At 43.0% G+C, this 24,974-nt stretch overlaps 2 protein-coding genes across 8 annotated transcripts in view; both read right to left on the bottom strand.

Annotated features, from left to right (window-relative positions):
* aspg (asparaginase homolog (S. cerevisiae)) overlaps window positions 1-7,476 on the bottom strand; it is a 160,409-nt gene extending 152,933 nt beyond the window's left edge. The window contains exon 1 of the mRNA XM_080202112.1: window positions 7,096-7,476. Coding sequence (XP_080058238.1) covers window positions 7,096-7,378 — 283 coding nt within the window. The 5' untranslated portion in view covers window positions 7,379-7,476. The remainder of the gene's footprint in view (window positions 1-7,095) is intronic.
* A 12,750-nt stretch (window positions 7,477-20,226) lies between these two features.
* The window catches only part of tdrd9 (tudor domain containing 9), a 131,659-nt gene continuing 126,911 nt past the window's right edge, over window positions 20,227-24,974 (bottom strand). For 6 of the 7 annotated variants that reach the window (XM_080202593.1, XM_080202592.1, XM_080202594.1 and 3 more), the window contains 2 exons: window positions 23,204-23,276; window positions 20,227-20,715 (listed from right to left, as the gene is read on the bottom strand). In XM_080202593.1, the coding sequence (XP_080058719.1) occupies window positions 20,626-20,715; window positions 23,204-23,276 (163 nt within the window). In that variant the 3' untranslated portion in view covers window positions 20,227-20,625. The remainder of the gene's footprint in view (window positions 20,716-23,203; window positions 23,277-24,974) is intronic. The other variant, XM_080202597.1, reaches the window with a different exon arrangement.

Below are 24,974 nucleotides of genomic sequence, written 5' to 3'. Positions count from 1 at the left end.
TGCATGGGTTTCCTTCCACACGTGTGGGTCATGTTTGTTGGCTGGCTATGCTACATTTGCCCTCAGTATATCTGAGCAAGCACCTGTGTGGCAAGTAGGGGATTTTCACTGCAACTTCATTGCAGTGTTAATGGAAACCTACTGGTGACACTAATAAATAACTTTAATTTTAAAAACTGTTGTTGGAGCTGCATTTATGCAGGCAAGCAAATGGAATACACTGGACATGTGTCTTGTAGATGGTAGACAAGCTTTGAGACAGGAGGCAAGTTACTTGCCACACGATTCCTAGCCTTTAACCTGCTCTAGCCACAATATTATGTCTAGTCCAGTTTCTAGTCAATGGTAGACTCCAAGATGTTGATAGAGGGGGATTCAGCAATAATAATGCCTTTGAATGTCAAGGAATGATGGTTAGATCCCCTCAGATGATCAATGCCTGGCATGGCCTGCCAGTCAGCACAAGCCTGGATGTTTGGACAATTGTCACAAATGATACTGACTATTGGCTGATCTGCAAGTATCACCACTTCTGACTTTATGATGGAAGGATGCAAAGTTTAATCTGATTGTTGTGGAATTTGTTAGCTGTCTGACTTGCTCCTTGGCATTCAAGTATTCATCCTCTTCATAACTTCTAATTTCCTCTTCTGCTCACCATTCCTACATTCCTTTACTAATTAACACCCATGGATAGACTGGTTAAAGCACAGAAAGAGACCAATTGGCCCAAGTATCTATGCCAGCTCTTTGCAACAGCAACCTAGCAAGCCCCACTCTCCATAATCTTCTTTCAGAACCCTACATTTCCCCATTCTTCCCCTGCCCTCCCAGTAATTATCTAATTCTCTTTTGAAAGATGTTTGAATCTGCCTAGAACACATTCTCAGGTAGCATGTCCAGATCCCAACCTTACACAGCATAAACAAAACCTATTTTCATGTTTCTCATGCCAACCTTACTAAATCTAACTCTTGTTTGTTATCTTTCTACCAGTCAATGGGATGGGTGGGGTGGAATATGGACAAATGAGAGATCATGCATTTTGAAATGTTAACAGATGGGAAGTGTACCGTAAATGGCAGAATCCTTAAGAGTATTCATAGGCAAAGGGATCTGGGTATATAGGTACACATCACTGAAAGTGGCAATGCAAGTAACGGACATCAAGGCATATGGCATGCTTGTCTTCAGCCAGGGCACTGAGTTTAAAAATTAGCAGGTCATGTTGCAGCTTTATAGTACCTTAGTTAGGCTGCACTTGGAATACACTGTTCAATTCTGGTCACCACACTACCAGAAGGATGAGGCAACTTGAGGTATAGAAAAGCTTACTGGGATGTTGCCTGGTATGAAGAGCAGTAGCTATGAGGAGAGGTTGGAGAAACTTGGCTCCTCCCCCTGGAGTTTTTAAACCTATACAGTAGTGGGTGCCTGGAACTTGTTGCCAAGGCGGTAGTGGAGGCAGATACGGTAGTGACTTGACAAATACATAACTAGAATGGGAATAGAAGGATATGGGCCCCAGCTGGGTAGGTGGTTTTAATTAAGTCAGGCAACATGGTCAGTGCAGGCTTGGAGGGCCTGTTCCTATCCTGTAATTTTCTTCATTCTTTGATGTTACAGGTGGAAATTGGCAGTCTTAGTAATGACATAATGAAGAGGCTGGGAGCTTATCCAGGGTCAAAAATTAAATGCCAAGGCTGTAAATGCATTGGTTTAATTGCTGGTTGTTGCCAGGGAGAGGGGTTGGTTTGGTAGCTAGGGAACAGACTGCAGCAATAGCTCATCTTCCAAATATTTAACTGGAGCAAATTTCTGCCTTTCAAGTACTGGATATCACATCAGCAGCCTAATAAATTACCAATACTTTCTCCCTATTGACTGTTTAGGCCAGGGTCAGAAAACATAAAACTTTAAGTGGCTCCCCTTAAGAGCTGCAGTGCTGTTGTACAAATGCCCATACGAGAAACAAAAGCAAATACATGTTTACGGATTTCTACACCCCATCTTCAATTTCTCTGCTTTGTAACTTTTCCAATTAAGCCAGTTTTTACACAAGCTAAATTCAAACCATAATTAAAAATACATGTTGTCTTAATATTTAAGAAAATCCTACAGTTCTAGCTGTTACCTATTAAAATATCCATCACAGGGATGTTTTTAGACATCTGATACTCTTTAAATTTTTAAAGTGTGAAGGAAAAAGATTATATCAATCTAGGTCAGGAGCCTGCAAGTCCTTACAGAGCCACATTTAGCTCCAGAGGTGAAGGCTGCTGACCCCAGTCTATAATCTGATTTTGATTCACTACGACAAAAAGCTTCCACTCCTGACATTAAGCTCTGGGTAGTTTTGCTGTTTCTTTTTCAGTATGCAAACAAACTCTTTCCCAGCCATCTGTCAGATATCCAATTTCACATTTGCATTCCAACCTGCAGAGAATCCAACTAAGCTTATTGTATTTATATGTCATTGTATGTCATGTACAAAATACTGACAAAAAGGTTCCACAAAATGTTTTAAATGCCATGCATTTTGATTTTAAACTCATTTCCAGTTTTCTGCAAGCCTTTCTATAGAACTTTGAGTTAGTTGTGTAATAAAATCTCACTTTCATTCTCCATTACATTAGTTAACGTATCTGTTCTTGTTGGTATAAATTGGGTGATACTGTATGAAGAGAGGTGCTGGAAACCAAGTAGCTGAAACATTATAGAGCAAGTTGGGTAAAAATGTATTAAATTTCAAGTTTCTAGCTCAGAGTCAAAGGAAAATGAGGAACGCAATTGACAAATTATTTCCAAATAACTAGACAAAGTTGAGACACAGGCATCTGAGTAGACGTGACAGTTCAGAGCAGTGAACTACAATGGCAGAATACCAAACAACCAAAGTAGGGCCAAGAACTTCTGGTAATCCAATGGTTTCATGCTCTGGTGAGAAATTCAGAGAAAAATATAACTGGGAAAAGATTGACATATGACTTCAGTTAGCAAAAGGATTCTGATGCCCAATGACTTCAATTTTACTTGAACTTCTTAATGTCTCAGTCAAGTGCTGCCTTAACATGAACAACAATGACTCATCTCATTTGTCACATGCATTAGCACACAGTTGTGACCTGAGCTGGGAATCAAACCCAGATTCCTGGAACTATGAGGCAGCAGTGCTAACCACTGTGCCACCCATATCCATGTTTAAATCAAGGCTGTTGAGATACTTGGATCTAGGCGATTCTAGTAAAACCCAAACTGAGCAGCGAGTAGCTTATTGGTCTGTGCCATTTGATAATGGTTGATCACTCTTACAACCTTGTTTGTGTTCAGAATATGCCAATGCACTAATAATTGGCTGGGGTGCATTTGCCTTCTTTGTGAAGAGAATTTGACTGACTGATTTTCCATATTATTGGATATGTGCTGATGTTATGGCTGTACTGCAACAATTTTATTAAGGGCAAAGTATTGGTCGTCTTACTACAGCTGGGACGTTATTGGGGCCCATTGTCAGTCTGTGTTCAGTTCACTGCCATTTTTCCCTCATGTAACAAGTGAATTGAATTAGCTGAAAACAGGCATCAGAACCTCAGGAGTAAGAAGAGAAGGATCACCTACTCATACTGCCAGCTTAAAGATAATTGTGCAGTATTTCAGCCTTGTCTTTCATACTTGTATGCTAGGCTCTGCCAGTGAGGCTGGGATGTTCATGAAGCCTTTTCCATAACTGCTTAATGGTCTGCCACCTTTCACAATTGAATGCTGCAGAGCCAAAGCACTTTGATCTGGGCTGTTGGTTGAGAGATTTTTCAGCTCCTTGTATAGTATATACATGTCCTGTATTGCAGCAGCACTCAGATGTGCCACTCATGGCTTTCCAAACTCCTCACTGACCCAGTGTTGGATCACCTGGCTTGACAGTGACGGAGTGACAAGCCATAAGATTTGAGTCCCATGATACAATTTAGCAGCTTGGAAGGACAACTCAATTGTCATGTACAAGCCAGAATGGAAAAGATAGCAACTTTCATTTTCCAAATGATATAAGTGAGCCAACATATTGGAGGACTTCAACTAGTTTGGCAGGTGGGGTCCAAAGCAGTAGGGAGACAGAAGAGAAGCTTGAGTGCAGCATGGAAGTTAGACAGCACATTAGTTAGCAAAGGCCGTGTCAATAATCCTAGTACCAGACAGAGCAAGGGAAGTCCCGTTTAAACTGTTTATTTCAATGCAAGAGGCCTAACAGGCAAGGCAGATAAAGTCAGTGCATTGATGGGTACAAAACTGGGCTATTATAGCAATTACTGAAACATGGCTAAAGGAGGGACAGGACTGGCAGCTTAATATTCCAGGGTACAGATGCTATAGGAAACATAGAACAGGAGGCAAGAGGGGGAGTTGCACTTTTGATTAGTGAAAAGCATCACACTTTTGAAAGCACTCCATTCAGACATCCCTTTTCCTTCCCACAGACTCCCCCAATCAACTCCCAAAAGTTCCTGCCCCAACCCAGCACGACTTTGGGGACTGACCCATCATTCTCCCTCAGAGTGGATTCATCCAACATTTTGACCACTGAGTCTGTATGGGTAGAACTAAGAAAAAAAAAGGGAAAAAAAAATCACTGATAGGGCTGTACTATAGACCCCCAAATTATCAGCAGGAAATTGAGGACCAAATACATAAGGAGATTACAGATAGCACCAACAAAAATGTTGTAGCCACAAATTTTAATTTTCCCAATAGACTAGGACAGCCATAGTAGAGGGTTAGATGGAGAGAAATTTATGTATTCAGGAGGAATTTTTCATTCAGGATGTGGGTGGCCTGACTAGAGGGGGCAAAACTTGACGTCCTCTTGGGAAATAAAGAGCAGGTGACAGTATTAGCAAGGGATCATTTTGGGACCACCGACCATATAATACGCTATATGAGAATGATAGGTCTGTCCCAAAAACCACTCAACTAGGGCAAGGCCAACTCTGATGGTTGGAGGCAGGACCCTCCAAAAGCCAATTGGGCAAGTCCACAGGAAGGCAAAGGGACACCTGGCAGGTGGCATGCCTTCAAAAGTGTGTTAGCCAGGGTCAGGGCAGTTACATTCATCTTAGTGTGAAGGGCAAGGCTGGCAGAAGTCAGGAACCCTGGATGACTTGGGATTTTAAGGTCCTGGTCAAGAAGAAAGAGGGACATGACATCCATAGGTAGCTGGGATCAAGTGAATCCCTTGAGTGTAGGAGTAGAGTTGAGAGGAATCAGGAGGGCAAAAAAAAAAAAATTGTTTGGTCAGATAAGGCAAAAGAGAATCCAAAGAGCCTCTACAATTACATAAAGGGCAAAAGACTAACAAGGGAAAGAGTAGGGCCTCTTAAGGATCAAGTTGGTCATGTGGATGCACAAGAGATGGGTGAGATCCTAAATTAATATTTCTCAACAGTAAATACTGATGAGAAAAGCATGGATGTTAGGGAACTTAGGGAAATGAGTGTTGTCTTGTGTACATTAGAAGTGATGATGCTGGAAGTCTTATAGCACATCAAGGTAGATAAATCTGCAGGACCTGATAAGGTATATCCCAGGACACTGGGAGGCTAGGGAGGAAACTGCAGGTCCCCTAGCTGAGGTATGTGAATCAATAGTCACAGGTGAGGTGCTTGAAGATTGGCAAATGTTGTGCCTTTGTTTAAAGAGGGCTGCAGGGAAAAGCCTGGGAACTACAGGCCAGTGAGCCCCACATCTGTGGTGATTAAATTGTTGGATGGTATTTTGAGAGACAAGATCTACAGGCACAAGGATGATTAGGGACAGTCAACATGGCTTTGAACGGAAAATAAAGAACAACAGCACAGGAAACAGGCCCTTCGGCCAAACGAGTCCATGCTGCCATTTCAACATCACGAGTTCTCTCTCCACCCATGACCCTTGTCTACGCTTATGGCACTCCACATTGGAAACCAGATCAAGGGGAGACTAACTTAGGGACAATTTGTTACACCAATCAGCCTAAAAGCACATCTTTTGGGGTGTGGGAGGAAACCAGAGCACCCAGAGAAAACCCACACAAGCACGGGGAGAATGCACAAACTCCCACAGACACTGGCCCAAATCCATGTATCTGCACAGCAAACAGTGATTGTCACTGAACTGTCATGTTGCCCAGCAGCTGGTCCAGTTTAAGCACACACTAACGACGTGAAGCACCAGGCTACTCTCGAAACATCCAAGAGCAGCCCTCACACGACCCGTGTGTATGCCCCTTGTTGGGCAACAAGGCGGACTGAAGCACCTGTGGATTAAAAAGAGAAAAACATCAATAATGTGTACATCTTATTGAAACATTCCAGGGAATCCCCAGAAGCTCAAGGGTAAAACAGGTGAGCCAGAAAATATGTTGGAAGGTCCATCGGAATCAATTGATCCCCAGGGACGTCCCATGGATCCTGATTTTTTGTTTTAAAAAGGAGTCTCTCTTTCCATAAAGAATGCCAGGCCTGACTATTTATAGATATTTTCTTAGACTCTCAGATATCCAATACGGAAATTTAGATTTTCATGTGCGATACAACAGATTGAAGTTTTTTTAAAAAAAAATTGAAAAGAATCGTTGATATATCCTTCCAATTTGAGTGACATTAGTGCACTTGACAAAACTGCCTCGCAGCAATCAAAGGTAAAAATAGTAAGTGAAAGACTGAGCTGCATGGCTCAGGTGCTCACAGCCCGAGGATATGCCACTGGATAATAGTTCCCTATTAAGCCAGTCTGTAATGACACTCAAGTGGCCTCATTAAATTTTTCCTCCCAACACAAAAAAATGCCACAAAACCAGGTGTACATTTTGGGTTTCATGCCGAACATCGGATTACAACACAGGCTAAGATCATATTACGTTCCTCGAGTCTCTGGTCCTCGAAAGACGGCACGTAAAAGTGGAAATAAACTCTAGTAAGGCAGTGATATTTTAGTTGAAATATCCTCCTTAAAAGAAGAGTTCTAGTACGATGCAATAGGAATAAGCCCCTAAGAGGATGGCTCTGACATTGTCAATCGTGTGCCGGATGCAGGCTTGCGTATTATCCCTAGCTCCTCACTCACCGTCATCCCTGTACACCATGCCGATCGTTCCTCCAGTATTTATCACCAGCACTTGAACTTCACTTGGGCTGTCGATCGACTCCACGCAGTAGCTGCTGGACCGCCAGAGAGGTCGGCGCCTCTGCACCTGAAGAGTGGGGGCCGCTCGGGTCACATTGGACCCATTGCGGGGGGCAGAGTTCTCCGATTCTAGCAGGTCGAGCCGAGTGTTGGACAGCGCGCTGGTGAGCGACGAAACGCTGCAGCTGGAGTCGGAGCTGGGGACAGTGAACTTCTCCGCCATCAGAGCAAGGACAAAGTGAGGAACTAGAAGCAAAGGAGGCGGTGTAGACAGAACCAATCAGACCGTAGCCTGACGTCAATATTCTTTCAATAACACCCCTTCTCTAATATGTACCATGACTTCAATTAGATAGTGTGTACTCCGCTCAAATGCACCATGCCTTCAATTCTCTATTCCCGCCTCCAATTATATACCTCCAATTATGTGCATTCAACTCTCCGTTCTACCCACATCCCCACCACTCCCGCCCTCCATACTCATTTCCAATATTACAAATTTAGACAGAAAACGTGCCTTCAATTATCCACTGCCCCGTTGGGCACCGCAGGGGCTGAGGTGCCTTATAGACCCCGATAATCACATTTTGATTTGACGTGTTTTAAGTTTCCTTTGTACCTTTTGTTTCTGTTCGGGCCGTTCCCCCTCCTTTTGGGGGGCTGCCCCCTTTTTCTTTGTCCGAACGTAATTTAAGTTTGTTTACTTGGTTTGACCCGAAAGACCACCGCAGGGGCTGGGGGCTTTCAGGTCCTTCTTTCGGGTCGCTCTTTCGGGCCGCTCTTTCGGGCCGAACCAAGCAAACAAACTTAAATTACATTCGGACAAAGAGAAAAGGGGGCAGCTCCCCAAAAGGAGGGGGAACGGCCAGATCAGAAACAAAAAGTACAAAGGAAACTTAAGACACGTCAAATCAAAATGTGATTATCGGGGTCTGTAAGGCACCTCAGCCCCTGCGGTGCCCAACGGGCACGGAAGGCCTCAACTGTGCCCGCAGACACCGCGTGCTCCCTCTCCAGGGACACCTGGCCGCGAACGTAGCCGCGGAAGAGGGGCACTGCAACTGCTGCCAATGGGAGCCTAAAGGTCAGGATAGATGCCCCCCCCCCCCACCCCGATCGCCCGCTGCCTGGACCTGTAACCACAGGGGCTGGGGTGCATTATTGACCCCATAATCACATCTTAATTTGACGTTTTCAAGTTTCCTTTGTATTTTGTTTTTGTTCAGGCTGTTCCCCTTCCTTTTGGGGAGCTACCCTTTTTTACTATGTCCTAATTTAATTTGAGTTTATTTGGTTCGACCTTAAAAGAGGCCACTACAACTCTCTCTTAAATAGGTGTAATTCCTCATTAAATACAATCCTGCACAAGACGACACCTTAAGAATTTGCAGTTTTGTCTTTGAATGATTAATCAGTAAGTTTGGGCTCTATAGAAAGGAAACACTAACATGGTGTTTGGGGTTTAGGCTCTCATTGGCAGCAGTTGCAGTGCAATCCACTGCCTAGTCAGGGTGATTGTTCGGACACATGCAGCAAAACACCGGTGAAAGATGGCCAAGGAAGTGAGGGCGCCCAAGTGGAAGTTTATGGGCTATTGCTTCTCGGCCTTCTGGCTAAGATCAAGTATAGTGTCAACATGCTGTGCTTGGTTTAAGTCATTAGGTTACATTTCAGCTTCATTTGAAGCAATTATTTAAAGTGGCATCTCAGCCTTTTGGCTTAGATGCAAATGAGATCAAGCCTTGGCGGAGGACCTGTGCCTACGCCAATCAGCTTGGATCATGTAGATCAAGCTCAAGACAGGAGTGAGAGTCCCGTCTTGTGAGCTTGGAGTGTCTCAACTTGTTGAGACTCTGAGTTGGACTTGATTTGACTGAATTGAAATAAGAATCTGTCAGCTTATCCCACCTGGCCAATGTCAAGGCTGACCGGCTGCTCCTGCAGGTGTGTGGAATACCTCACCTTAGCAAGTACAGGCTTTAGTTGAGTGTGTAGTCCCATGGGCCGTCCATCTGGTCAGGTGGGAATGACTGCATAACTGTGTGCCTATCTGAGCAATAACGGCACACAGTAATTTTTGAGGCATGTATATCGTTTTAAGTTTTGAAATGTTAAGGCTGTAATTTGTATAGAACTGTAAAAAGTTTTAATTCCGCACTGTTTGCAATTCATAGACATGTAGATTTGCAATGGTTTATTTGAGATTTTTATGAGTAAAGTATATTTTCAGAAAACAAAGGTGGTTCAGGAAAGGCCACACTATAAGGCCTTTTAATGGAGGCAGACCGAGGGCCCGGGAACAGCAGAACACCCTCGACCTGCGTAACTGTGCGCCAATCTGAGAAATAACGGCACACAGTAATTTTTGAGGCATGTATATCGTTTTAAGTTTTGAAATGTTATGACTGTAATTCGTATAGAACTGTAAAAAGTTTTAATTCTGCACTGTTTGCAATTCAAAGACATGTAGATTTGCAATGGTTTATTTGAGATTTTTATGAATAAAGCAGGTGGGAACGACTGCCATTCCTCTGGCCTAGGCATTTTGCTGCCAGGAAGCAACTTCACCAACTCCAGAGTTAAGGAGGTGGTGGGAGGACGCCTCCTCATAGCAGATGTCACGTACAAGAACTGCCCTCTCAGGTTGATTAATGTGTATGCCCCTGCCCTCAAGACTGAGCAGCTGGCAGTTTTTGAACAGCTGCCAATGCTGCTCACTACCGCCAGGCCAATCATTCTGAGTGGGGATTTAACTGCACTATTGACAAGGCCAGCCGATCCAGCAGGGCTGTAAACAAACTGGACGCTCTGTCCAGAATCCTGCTGGAAACAGTCAAAGATGCCAAGCTGCTCAACATCTTCAGCAACCCAGCAAACGGAGGGCAGTGTAGATACATGTGGCCACAGCCAGATGGGTGTGTCCGCTCCAGGATTGACTTCATGTTTGTACCCCCTGTGCTCACAGTCAGATCCACCAACGTCAAGCCGGTGTTCTTTTCTGATCACTGCCTCCTGCTGGCTGACTGTCAGCTAGAGGAAAACCAGAAAGTGGGCAGGGGGTTCTGGAAGCTAAATGTGGAACTGTTGACCCCAGAAAACCTCAAGGAACTCAGAAGGGTTTACCACGGTTGGAGGACCGTGAAATCCTTCTTTGAGTCTCCATTGCTCCATTGGGAAACCATCAAGGGCAACATCAAGAGGTTCTTCATGCGCAAAGGGATTCGGAAGGCCAGGGAGAGACAAGGGGAAATGTCCCGACTCCAGAAAAGCATGCAGGAGCTACTCCAACTGCAGTCAATGGGGGTTGATGTCAAGGAGGATCTCTGGGAGGTGAAGAGCCAGCAAGTCTCACTCTTTGCCTCAGAGGCCTCTAAGGTCATCTTCCAATCCAGGATCCGCTCCGTGGAGCAGGACGAAACGTGTTCGCTTTTCTTCTTCAAGAAGGTGCACAGAGAAAGCTCTGTGATCAGCAGCCTTAACGAAAAAGATGGCTCTGTAAGGTCATCGCAGTCTGACATTCTGAGGATCTGCAAATCCATCTATCCAGATTGTATGACCTGAAGCCAACAGACAGCATGACCTCCCAGTCTTTCTTCTTGTCTATCACACAGGTCTTAGACAATGGTGAGAGGGAGAGCCTGGATAGAGTATTATCTCTGGCTGAGCTGACAAAGGCCGTTGTGTCCTTCCAGAAGGGTGAAACTTCCGGAAGATATGGATTACTGGCTGAGTTTTACTCGGCATTGTGTGACTTGATGGGCCCGGACATGCTGGAAGTTTACGAGAGTATGTTTCTGGAAGGCAGCATGTCAGAATCCATGAGGAAAGGCATCAATACCCTCATCTACAAGCAGAAGGGGAAGGGAAGAAATTAGAAATTGGCGACCCATTTCACTATTGAATGTGGACTATAAAATTCTAGCCAAGGTCATCGTCAACCAAGTCAAGTCTACTCTGGGGTAGTGATCCATCCTGATCAAACCTGTGCAGTATCCGGCAGGAAGATCTCTGATAGCCTCATGCTACTCAGGGATACGACTGCCTACGTGCAGGACAGGCAGGTGGATACCTGCCTCATCAGCCTAGTAAGAAGTCTCACAACACCAGGTTAAAGTCCAACAGGTTTTTTGGTAGTTTGTAAACTGAAATCCCACTCGCCTAATGAAGGAGCAGCGAGCACTCCGAAAGCTAGTGGCTTTTGCTACCAAAAAAACCTGTTGGACTTTAACCTGGTGTTGTGAAACTTCTTACTGTATTTACCCCATGGCTATCATCAGCCTAGACCAGGAGAAGGTGTTTGACAGAATATCACATAGCTACATGATGGACGTGCTCTCCAAAATGGGCTTTGGGGAGAGAATCTGCAATTGGATTCAGCTGCTCTACACAGACATCAGTAGCACAGTTTCAATCAATAGATAGGAATCAGATAGGTTTCAGGTCATGTCTGGAATCAGGCAGGCCTACCCTCTCTTCTCTGTCCTTTTTGTGTGTTGCATTGAACCATTTGCCAAGGCCCTCAGAAGGGACCTAGGCATCAAAGGAGTTACAATCCCAGGCAGTGGAGGCACGCAAGTCAAAGACTCCCTGTAAATGGATGAAGTGGCTGTCTTCTGCTTGGACCCCTCGTTTGTTCGCAGGCTCCTCCAAGTCTGCGAGGCATTCCAGCTGGCCTCGGGAGCCAAAGTCAACCAGGGCAAGAGCAAGGCTAAGTTCTTTGGGAACTGAGCTGAAAGATCCTTTGTCCTCTTTGCCATCAGGACAGACTACCTTAACATGCTGGAGATATGGTTTGGAGCGGCAGGGGCATGTGCCAAAAATTGGGAGCAGTGCCTCGCAAAGCGAGGCAAAAATCTGTATATCCTAGTCATCTTGTGCAAGGTACTGTTTGTGTTGTTGTGTGTGGCACAGGTCTGGCCTATCCCCAACTCCTGTGCAGCAGCAGTGGCCCAGGCCATTGTGGAATGTGCCTTTACAAAGAAGGTCTAGAGATGCAGTGGTATTTGTCAAGGTTCATCCCGACAGCTCGGTGACACAGGACTCTGTGCTCTATGGGCTGTTTCCAGGGATGCAGATCGGGACAAGTATCAACCGCTGCTGGAGGATCATCAACTTGGTGAAGGATGCACTTTGGTCCACCCGAAACCTGCTGATCTTCTAGTTGAAAGATTTGTCCTCAACCGAGTGTTGCAGACCGACACATTCCAAGGTCCAGGACTATGAGCTGAGGGACATGTCAAGCTTGGGGCAGCCGCCACAAAGGCACAATGGGGAAAGGCCACCATCTGAAGTCTTTCAAACGAGGCAGACCGAGGGCCTGGTAACTGTAGAACACCCTTGCACTGTGTAACTGTGTGCTAATCTGAAAAACAACAGCACACAGAAAAACCTAATGAATGTATATGGTTTCAAGTACTGAAATGTAATGAATGTAATGTCCTGTAAATGAGCATCGTATAGTATTGGCAAAATAACTGGGGTTTTTTTTCATGGTTTGTACTTTCTGGATATGTAATTTTGCAATGACTTATGAGGTTTTTTTTAAATGAATAAAATATATTTTTGAAATTAAAAAAACCTGTCCTTAATGGAGAAATTTTTCCAGAAACATACCTCACAACGATCAAATAGTGGTCAACATAGAATTTCCTTGAGGCCCTGAGAAAAAAGATGGTGGATCCTATCGGATGATTCCCTGAGCAGACTGTCAGTGTCATCTGGCAGAATGCCTCATCACTAGAACTTACAAACAAGCACCAAGACCTGGCTTGGTTGGTGGTGAGAAGGGCACTTCCTGTCAGATCCTTCATGCACACTCAAGGTCTCAAACCACCACATGCTGCCCTCAAAGCAGCTGTGGGGGTGATGAGACGGTCGCATTGTGGAATGTGCCTTTGCGAAGAAAGTCTGGAGTGCGATGAGGTGGTATTTGTTGAGGTTCATCCCAAGCAGCTCGGTGATGCAGGACTCTACAGACTGTTTCTAGAGGCACACGTTGAGCCAAATATCAACTGCTGCTAGAAGGTCAACTCAGCAAAGGACACACTTTGGTCCATCCAAAATGTGCTGATCTTCCAGTGCAAAGACTTGTCCTTGAACAAGTGTTGCAGACTGGCATATTCCAAGGTCCAAGACAACGTGCTGAGGGACACTCTCGAGGTTTGGGCAGCCACCACTAAGCCTTTCAAACAAGACAGACCGAGGGACCAGTAACTTGTAGAAAACCCTTGGACTGCATAACTGTGTGCTGATCTATGAAAACAGCACACAGTGAAATGTGATGAATGTATATAGTTTGAAGAACTGAACTGCAATGAATGTAATATCTTGTAGCTGAGTACCATAATGTATTGTAAATATGAGTGTTTTTTTTGCACTGTTTGTAATTATTGAAAATGTTTTGCAACAGTAATTTCAGAGTATGAATAAAGTATATTTTTGAAATAAAAAAAAACTTTGTCTAACAGCAATCCCTTCCTTTTGCTGCTAGGGTCTTATCTCTTGACTTGCCTGACAATTTTTCATTGTCATTGTCTTCAGATTTTATGGGGACCTCCAGCTTTGCCGTCTTTTTGCCCTGTCATCATTTGTAAATAACAGCTGCCTGACTCTTCAGTATCACAGCAATATCTCTAGAAGTATAAAGACAAAATACTGCAAATGCTGGAATCCGAAACAAAAACAAAAAATGCATTTTCTGTTTTTATTTACCTCTAGAAAATGTATCCTCCTGAGACTGCCTTACAAAACAACTTAAAACAACTTAATAGAGCTTTATAAGATGATGAGGGGGATAGATAGAGTGGACGTGCAGAGACTACTTCCTCAGGTGGATGAAGCTGTTACGAGGGGCCGTAAGATTCATGGTGGGAGATATAGGAGGGATGTCGGAGGTAGATTCTTTATTCAGAGTGTTTGGGGTGTGGAACGCACTGCCTGCTGTGATAGGGAAGAATGGTAGGAAGGACTATTACTTACGTGGCGAAAAACTGCAGCAGGCGACGGTGCAGAGGGACCTCGGGGTCCTTGTGCATGAGTCGCAAAAACCCAGCTTGCAGGTGCAGCAGGTGGTCAGGAAGGCGAATGGGATGCTGGCCTTCATAGCGAGGGGGATTGAATATAAAAGTAGGGAGGTCTTGCTGCAGCTGTATAGGGCATTGGTGAGGCCGCAGCTGGAGTACTGTGTGCAGTTTTGGGCGCCGCACCTGCGCAAGGATATTTTGGCCCTGGAGGGAGTGCAGAGGAGGTTTACTAGGCTGATACCGGAGTTGAGGGGATTGAGCTATGAGGAGAGGCTGAATAAACTAGGCTTGTACTCGTTAGAGTTTAGAAGAATGAGGGGAGATCTCATTGAGACGTATAAGATGATGAATGGGATGGATAGGATAGAGGTGGAGAGACTCTTCCCGCTCAAAAAAGACAGTAGGACTAGGGGGCACAGCCTCAAGATAAAGGGGAGGCGGTTTAGAACGGAGTTGAGGAGGAACTTCTTCACTCAAAGGGTGGTGAATCTCTGGAATTCTCTGCCCGTTGAAGTGGTGGAGGCTGCCTCGCTAAATATTTTTAAGAAGCGGGTTGATGGGTTCTTGATAAGAGAGGGGATTAAGGGTTATGGGGAGAGGGTGGGAAAGTGGAACTGAGCCACAACAGATCAGCCATGATCTTATTGAATGGCGGGGCAGGCTCGAAGGGCTAGATGGCCTACTCCTGCTCCTATTTCTTATGTTCTTATAGTGGAGTCGGACACTTTAGGAACTTTCAAGCAATTATTGGATAGGCACGTGGAGCATATCAGAATGATAGGGGGTGGGATAGCTTGATCTTGGGTTTGGACATAGCTTGGCACAACATCGAGGGCTAAAGATACTGTGCTGTACTGTTCTATGTTTTAACAGTTTCTGGATCACAGCTCTCCATCCAGCTCCAAACTTGGACATCAATTTGGTGCTGCTCATCATGATTTTGAAAACCTGTATCAAATCTTAACATTCTCTTCTCGAACATGTCAGCACACCACAGCTTCTCCTATCCATCCACATGGCTGAAGTTCCTCATCCCTGAAATCATTCTCATGAATCTTTTCTTCACCCCCTCTTATACCTTCACCATGCTTCCTAAAACATGGGTACCCACTATTGGACACAATACTCCAGTTGAGGCCAACAGGGTGGTTTATGTATTTTATCACAAAGTCCTTACATTTATAGTCAATTCCCCTATTTATTTTGGGCTTAACCAAATAAATATTATTCCTGACCTCTCCACAACATTAATGTTCTCAATCCATAACTTGTACACCACCTCCTTTCATTCCTCCCCTATATTTTCCAAACAACTTATATTCATTTAATACTCTTTCATCCCCTTTTCAGTCATCTGTAATCAATTTTTATATTTAGTGTATATAACAATATTTGTACTCAACTATGTATGAGTTTGCTTACTACAAATTACACTGCATGATTACCCTTATTTAATCTTTGAAATAAATATAAATGCTATCTATATAACGATTATTAAAAATCTCTTTTGGTATATCATAGGGCATGATAGTGACCAACAGATTGCCTCAGAAGTAGCAAAATAAGTAATAAGGAGCTAAAAGTCTTGAATCACCATGTTGATTTCATAGCCACTTCACATTACACTGTAAATACAATTACTGACAAAACATCAATTCTCAAAACAAAATTCCAACTGGTATCTAAAAAATAGTTCATTTTCTGCTAACGCCTCCAATAATTCCCTTTATGTTAGGCTTCCTATCTTGGGCCCTGCAATACATACCTACATTATCATTCTACATGCTGTCTCTCCCATCCAGCTAGCACTAGCTCTAATTGCATTATTGGCTGAACAGCTCTCTGGGTGGAATTTTGCCTGTGACATGCCTTCAATGGTACTGGAGAAATGCACGACGTTTGCTTTCTTGCTTACGTCATCCCCCAACCCCAGTCCCACGATTACAATTAAAATTTTAAGTGCCACAAGTGACACGTGTGATTCTGTACCGGCAAAAACATTTCTGTGCTGAAAGTCAGCTGCTGACAATGCTGCAATTACAGCTGGCTTATAAAAGAATGTCCAATTTCACCAGAGGCCCTACATCACAGCCAAAACATTCCTGCCCAACTCCACTGCCAGTAAAATATAATTTTGAGAAGGTGGCATTCATGTTTTTAAAAATTAAATTTCACATGACTTGGGCTGCACTTTATTTATATGTATATCATTGTTATTTGGGGAGATTAGAGAACCAAAGGAGCTGGCTTGTCTCACGTTGGTCACAGGGCTATAGGGACATTTCCTTTGTTGTGGAAGAAACAATGTGTTTTTTTTTGTTCACTCTTTATTGAATGTTCATATTAGCACCCAGTGTTGTACTTGCCATTCTGTGGGACATAGTTGAAGCTGCAGGCTCAACTGCCCCTTCCTTCCATGCATTGCAAAGGCCATTATCTGAGACTATGCAGAGAATAACTGAAACCTTGATTTGATTTATTGTCACATATATTAATAAGTGAAAAGCATCGTTTCTTGTGCACTATACAGACAAAACATAGCGTTCATAGAGAAGCAAACAAGAGAATACAGAATGTAGTGTTGCAGTCATAGCTAGTGTGTAGAGAAAGATCAACTTAATGCAAAGTCAGTCCATTCAAAAGTCTGACAGCAACAAGGAAGAGGGTGTTTAGTTGGTACATGACCTCAGACTTTTATATCTTTTTCCCAAAGGAAGAAGAGGGAATGTCCGGGGTAGGTGGCATCCTTAATTACACTGGCTACTTTGCTGAGGCAGCAGGAAGTGCAGACAGAGTCAATGGATGGGAGACTAGTAGGTTCACCTTGTAGGTGAACTCAAGCCCTCTAAGAACGCCGTCAGTCAACACCGCGCGATGAACCCACATTTAGCCACTACTGACACCACCCTTTCGGTCTCTCTTTCTTACTTACACTATTTCACCCTTCCGCTCAAACCTTTCAAAGACACTAGGCCCTATCCATTTCTCTTCAAGTCCCTGTCCACTACCCTCTGACCTCTAGTACCTTCTCCACATCCCCAAGTCGCTTCACCCACCCCCCACCTCTGACTTATCGTCAAGACTCAAACCTCCAGGGACCTGTGTTCAATTCCTGGCTTGGGTCACTGTCTGTGTGGCGTTTGCATGTTCTCCCCATGTCTACATGGGTTTCCTCCAGGTGCTCGGATTTCCTTCCGCATTCCGAAAGACATGCTGGTTAGGTGCATTGGCCATACTAAGTTCTCCCTCAGTGTACCTGAACAGGCACCAGAGTGTGGCAATTGGTGAATTTTCACAGTAACTTCATTCCAGCGTTAATGTAAAACTACTTATGACACTAAGAGATAAACAAAGAAATCCATCGACTTTGTTCACAACTGTAAAAAGCCAAGTGGTGCATGCCATCTTATAACAAAGATGAACCAGATGCCACAAGGTTCTCAGGTATCACTAAATATAAACTAATGGTTGGATGTAATTTTTAAAAATTCCACTAAGGATTTTTCATGGTATGAAAACATATAACAAGTATGGCTACCACAGACTAGTGTGGGACACAGCATGCTGCTGACTTTATCTTCACATCTCAATCCATGAGATTTCACATCACTCTTAAGCAAAATGTTTTTCTTGCTTTTGTGGGCTCCATAAAGTTTCCTATATTGTTCCTGGCATTCCTGCTGAGGGTGCTGTGGGTTAAAGGTTTTCTTTGTCTTCTGCTTTCATCAAATTCCACTATAAAGGAGCGAAGTATAACGTTAATATTGATGTTCAGCTGATCTCCCAGTGTTGTCAGACTTCAGACTCAAAGAGATGACTCAGCTCCATGGATGACCAACCTTTGTGCGTGTGCGCGTATGCATGTGGGTTGCTGGGAGATGCCGGTGATGAGAATTATCCTCCCTTACCCCCACTCCCTTCCAGTTTGACTCCTTCTGCCTCTTCTGTCCTCACAGCCACCTTTGCAGAATGTCCCTTACCTTTTCTGAAAAAGTTAGTCATGCTGTTCCAATGAGCCAAGTTATTCTGCATTACTGACTGTCACATCCATATAGGTGTATTTGTGAATATATAAACACTTCTAAAAAGAGATGTGGACAATGAAAAATTTGAGTTGTAACAAGATGAGTCAAGGGGATCAAATGACCTTCCTCTTTGTCTGCAAATATACATTAAACTTCCCAAGGTTGAAGGTGAGTGACATGGTGGTCAGGACATTAAAATGAAAATGACATCGTGGAACATGTCTTTAAGACATGAAAAATGCAACAGATCTTTTTGTGGATTTAACAGGTACTATTGTCTAAATGCCTACTGAAACATATACACAATGACTGCCTAAACTTAGTGGCTGCAGAATGAAATTCCACAGAATGGGTGTGAAGAAAAACTATTCTCTTACAAGGAGATTCAAATGGACGAGATTCAAACTCCATCGTGTCCATTCTAACATCAGTGACGTGGAGATGCTGGCGTTGGACTTGGGTAAGCACAGTAAGAAGTCTCGCAACACCAGGTTAAAGCCCAACAGGTTTCAAGCAGGATTTTGGGTTCTTATCACATTATCTGTAACCCCCACAATTTGCCTGGGCTTGCAAAATCTCTAACTGACGTGGCTGGAGACAATATGCACCTCTAACCTGTGCTTAACCCTCTCTCCACTCACATTGTCTGTACCTTTAAGACTTAATTACCTGTAAAGACTCACATTCCAATCATTACCTTGTAAACTGAGTTTGTGTCTATATATGCCCTGTTTGTGAACACAACTCCTCACTCACCTGAAGGAGTGACTCTCTGAAAGCTGGAGCAACCAAATAAACCTGTTGAACTTTAACCTGGTGTTTTGAGGCTTCTTACTGTGCTTACCCCATTCCAATACCGGCATCTCCACATCAGACAAAGAAACACAGAGCGAAGTAATCCCATCCTGTAAATCAAGAATTCTGCCGGGAATCTATGAGCAGATGGAGAAGTGGACGTGCCTTTTAGCTATTTAATTCTAGTATCAAACCAGATCTATCATACAGGCTAGGCTACAGCTGCAACTGCAGCAAAGCCAGAAATGTACCATTATAAGGAGTAAGCCACTGAATTCTTCACCAGAAATTTCCAACCTCCATTTTCTTCAGTGAACCATCTCAAAAGGGCAATAGTGAAATAAAAACAGGAAATGCTGGAAAAATTCAGCAAGCCTAGCAGCTGTGGAGAGAGAAACAGAGCAAATGTTAGAAGTGTCACACAGACTCAAAACTTTAACTCTGTTTCTCTCTTTACAGATGCTATTAGACCTGCTACGTTTTTCCAGGATTTCCTGTTTTTATTTCAGACTTAGAGCATATGCAGTATTTTTATAAGAGAAATAGTAGTTTTGTGTACTCCAAAACTTGCATGCATACTCCCTTGGATGACTGTGTGACACGTTTTCCATGTGTCTGCGTGGATTTCCTCCTATAGTCCAAAGATTTGCAAGTTAGGTGGAGTGGCCATGCTAAATTGTCTCAGTGTCCAGGGATGTGAGAATTAGGCCAATTAGCCATGGTAACATGCAGAGTGACAGAGTCACAGGATTAGGGCAGAAGAAAGGACCTGGTTGGGATGATCTTTCAGATAGTCGGTGCAGACTCGACTGGCTGGATGGCCTCTTTGCACTGTGGTGATTTACAGTACCTCCTTTGTAAATATCTTTTCTTGTGTGAGAGAGAGTGTGCTGTTGCAGTTACATTCAGGTAACTGAATTTCTGTGGGATATTATGAACACTTTTTGTTCCCATCTTACTTGGGTACTCCATCAAAACATTTAATTCTATATTGGCACTTCAAAACATTTTAAATTCATACACATGATTTATTGGCTCAAAACATGCTTTCTTTATTAACAACTTTAAACAAAATAATGTTACAATGAGCAAACTATGTCTTGTGTACTTTGTGCAGCACTATTATGGCTAATGGAATGTGGCCCATTCTTTGGACAACCCAACATAGAAATCAAATAAAAGATAGAAGCACCAAGCTAAAAGTCAGTTCCCCCCCCCCCACCCCCCCCCCGCATCTTTTGCCAGTGTAATCATTTTAGCCTTAATTAGCATGCAACTGTTTTCAATACCAATTTGCAGCCTAACAAATCATCACACATTAGTTTAAAACACAAGTCAAAAATCAAAACCAAGTTAACTGCTGTATAAAAGCATGGCTGCACTTGGTCAATATTACTAGTTTTGAAGGAGTAATTTGCTTTTTCAGTATCTTCCATCGCAGAATTTAATTGCAGTATCTTATTTTCAAATGAGCATTTTCTGTTCCATCAGCTGTAATAGTATTGTCCAAAACAGGGTATATTCAGCTGAACATAACAATAAACATTATTCATTTTTTAGATTAACTAATCCCATCTTTTCCTCCTAACTCAGTAACACTGAAAACTGCCACATCTTAAAGTTATGGTCTATGGATTCAGCAGCACCAAGGAATGTAATTGGTACAGAACTATTTTGTTTACTTCCTTGGACTGGTTCAAGAGAAGTCCTGGATCCACCTAAAGAAACAAAGACATACAAGTTGCATATTTATTGATCCATCTCCACTCTTATTCACCCATCTCGCATTCTTTTTGGTTGAATTGTAATTATGGTACAAAATTATTTGTCAGATTCATCTCATTATCCACAATTTAAGATGCTTATACACCTTGGACAGATTCAACCATCTAGAAAATCATTGGAAGCCTAATTTTACACCAGTTTATTCAAGGGCATCATTTCTGGACATCTTTCTAAGTAACTGAGTTCAACTTCCAAGACTGCTTGGAGCAATAGGACATTCTTATGAAACTAAATTCTGTAAATTCAGATTAAAATTTGCATTTTTAAAATGTTATTGTCTTTCAGATGTCACCTTTAAAAATTTGCCAGTGGATCCAGCCCCGCCATTGAAAAACCCAGTACAATCATAACAGGAGAACTTGAACTTGACACTAATTGCTTCCCCACATAAGGAATGTCCCAGAGAACGTGCGCACGCAGAAGGGACAAAGATCTAGCATTATGGATCACCAACCCAATTTCCGCTGCCCATTAATCAGAAACAACCACACACAGCATAAGGCGAATTGGTAACAACAACTCACTGCATACCAAGAAATATTTCATTGTGTAAATATTTCGAGTTATATTTACAATGCAAAATGGTTTGGGTGCTGTCAAGCAATGAGAGGGAAATGGCATTTAAACTACAATAAAATTTGTCCCCCCAGAAACAACAAAGGTATATTTGGCAACCCATTCAAGTGTTCATGTGACAATTATTAAATTATATAATGTGAATGGCACATTATCAAAGGGGCATTGTGGTGATTTCACCTAAAGAAATCTAATATTATATGCATGAAGTACAATACAAGAAACTCAAACTATGGAATTAAACTCTTCCTATAGTTCAATAGGGTAAATTTTTTCCTCTGAGAGAGTCTGCACCATTGTGACTAGGAGGCTCGAAATATGTTGATGCAGACAACAGAAGAACACAAGAAATAGGAGCACAGCACATGTCCTGTCAAATCTGCTCCATCACTCAATATGATCATGGCAGATCTTGGGTTTCAACTCCATTTATCTGCCTGCTCCTCATATCCTTTCATTCCCTGTGAGGACAAAGATTTGTCTTCCCCATCCACACCCTCTAAAGGTAGAAAATTTCAAAGATTCACAATCTTTTGAGTGAAGCAATTTCTCCTCATTTCAGTCCTAAATGATTGGCCCCTTATGCTGAGATTGTGCACTGTGGTTTAGATTTTCCAGCCAGCTGAAACAATCTTTTAATGTCTAACCTTTCAATCTCCCTCAGAATTCTGATGACTTTCTGCATTCCTTGTACAAGCGCATCCAAGTCTCTTGGAACGTTAACACCTACAAATTTAACAGCTTTAAAAAATATTCTGCTTTTCTATTCATACAATCAAAGTGAATAATGTTACACTTCCCTTTTACATATTATGCTCCATCTGCCATCAATGAGGGAGACTGGCTTAGTGCTAATGTCACTGGACTAGTGACACAGTGACCGGAGGCAGAGGTTAATCCTCTGGGGGCATGGGTTCAAATCCCACCACAGCAGTTGGTGAGACGTAAATTGAATTAATAAATCTGGAACATAAAGCTAGCCATCACTTAAGAGTAACCATGAAACTATCATTGATTGTCACAGAAACTCGCTGGTTCAAGAAATCTGCCATCTTTACCTGGCCTACCTGTGACTCCAGTAAAGTAATATGGCTGACTTTTACCTGCCCTCCAATGTGGCTCTGCAAACCTCTCGGTTCAAAAGCAATTAGGAATGGGCATCATATGCTGACCACGTCAGTGGCACTCACCTTCCATGAGAAAATAAAGAACAAAAAATCTTGCTGCCCACTCACTTAACCTTAATATAAACAGTAAATAACTGAGGCCCCCGCACTGACCCTTGCAGAACTCCACTCTTCACTACCAGCCGACTTGGAAAAAGCCTGTTTATGCTTTGTACCTGTTAACCAATCCTCTACCTATGTTAAAATGCTACCCCCAATTCCATTAGCTCGCAGAAGCTGAAAGTTGTAATATGAAGTTTGGCCAACTTCCTCTTTCTTCTTGGTTTTGGGAGGATTAATTTTGCTGTGGTTCAAATTATCTTCCCTTTGCTCTCCTGAAGACATATCATGGTAAAAAGAAAGATGAAGGGCTAACAATAATTCTTGGTTTCAGTCCAATTGGAGTTCTCACTGGACTGCAAATAAGATCAATTTTGGTAAAGGAGAATGATTTTCTCTTGGGCCCCCTTTTGATGCATCAACTGGAAGGGATCCCTGCATTTCTTTATCACTGCCCCAACTGCTCAGCCAAGATTTCGCAAAGGCAGTAAAAAATCACTTCTGGCCAAGTTAAATTAAAATCAGCACAACTGTGAATTGAAAAATCTCAATAAAGGGTATGTAGATTATGATGCAACAACATTTTAGGATTATACTGCAAGCATGAAAATACATCTACCTGATTCCACTGGTATGGTTTTTCAGAGTACTGTGGCGTAATACTTTCTCTTGGTTTCTTTCCAGTAAATATTCTGTGAACAGACCAAAATTAAGAGCTAATCATTCCATTCCATCGGTATGGCATCAGTAGGTGATACTTTAAACATATCAGTAATAGCAGGATGCTGCCTAAATTAAACGAACCACCTCAAGGTAAGCCCTCAGGAAAGGAATACGTTACCATTTATTGCAAAATTCATAGCACTGGCCCCACAGGATCAACCCTTGTAAAGAACGCCATCCTTGGCAATGGAACAGAGCGCCAACTTTAAACACTGACCAGCAGATAGTAGAATTGGGTAAAATACTCTTCCCACATTCACTGGAACCAAAATGATCACAAATCAAATAGTTGCTTACTAGTACAGAGCTTGTGTATTACTAAAAAAAGGAGACATGCTATCAAAAATTTTCATCTTGCACTCATCAGGAAAGCAGAATATCAAATTTCAAAGGGAACAATAATTTACAGTGTATGACCAAAGGGGTGCTAATTGGTTGGCAAGTGGACTCTGGTCGCTTGAGGCGTTGCAACGAATAATTATTATACTTCAAGCAGAGTCATAAAATCATAGAATCCCTTCAGTGCAGAAGGCGGCTATTCGGCCCTTCGAGCCTGCGCTGACCACAATCCCACCTAGGCCATATCCCCATAACCTCACGTATTTACCCTGACACTAAGGGGCAACTTAGCACAGCCAATTCACCTAACCCACACATCTTTGGACTGTGGCAAGAAACCAGAACACCCGGAGGAAACCCACACAGACACACGGAGAAACTGCAAACTCCACACAGTGACCAGAATCAAACCCAGGTCCCTGACGGTGAGACAACAGTGCTAACCACTGTGCCACCTTACACTGGCTTTTATTGAATTCAAATAAAAAGTTGAGGAAAACGCTTCTGGTGCGTTCCCCGTGGCAATGGCTGGGCCAGAGTCAGTAAGCTGAATATTGCTAACCAAGTGCTGCTTGATAATACTGTTGATGACCCTTTCCATCGCTTTACTGATGATCAAAAATGGACTTATGGGACAGTAATTTGGCCTTGTTGGATTTGTCTTGCATTTGGTGTATGGGATATACCTGGGCAATTCTCCATTCTGCCAGAGAAATCCAATGTTGTTGCTGTATTCGAACAGCTTGGTTATGGGTATGGCAAATTCTGGAGCACCAGTCTTCAGTACAATTGCCAGAATATTGTCCAGTGCCTTCAGCATCCCTTGTTATCACATGGAGTGAATCAAATTGACTGAAGACTGGCATCTTTGAGGGTGAGGAACTATGAAGAAGACGGAGATGGATCATCCACTCAGCATATTTAGCTGAAAATTGATACAAATGCTTTAGCTTCATCTTTTGCACTGATGTCTGGGCTTCCCCAACACTGAGGGTGGAGTTATTTAGGAAGCTTCCTCCTTCAGTACTGTCCCCCACCATTCGCAACTTGATGTGGCAGGTCAACAGAGCTTCAATATGATTTGTTGGTTGTGAAATTGCTGAGCTCTGTCAATTGTATTTGTCGCTTTGCCAGGTTGTTAGCTCATTTTTAGGTATTCCTGGTGCTGCTCCTTACTTGTGCTCTTGCACATGAACATAGGTTGATCCCTTGGCTTGGTGGTAATGGTAAGAGTGGAGAATATGCCAAGCCATGAGGTTACAGACTGTGGTCAAGAACAATGCTGCTGCTGCTGATGATGACTCACAGGAGCCTCACGGTCACCTAGT

Source organism: Carcharhinus amblyrhynchos, chromosome 14, assembly GCF_965287045.1.
Source record: "Carcharhinus amblyrhynchos chromosome 14, sCarAmb.v2.hapA, whole genome shotgun sequence".
NCBI lineage: Eukaryota > Metazoa > Chordata > Chondrichthyes > Carcharhiniformes > Carcharhinidae > Carcharhinus > Carcharhinus amblyrhynchos.
This window is presented reverse-complemented; position numbering and strand designations above follow the sequence as displayed.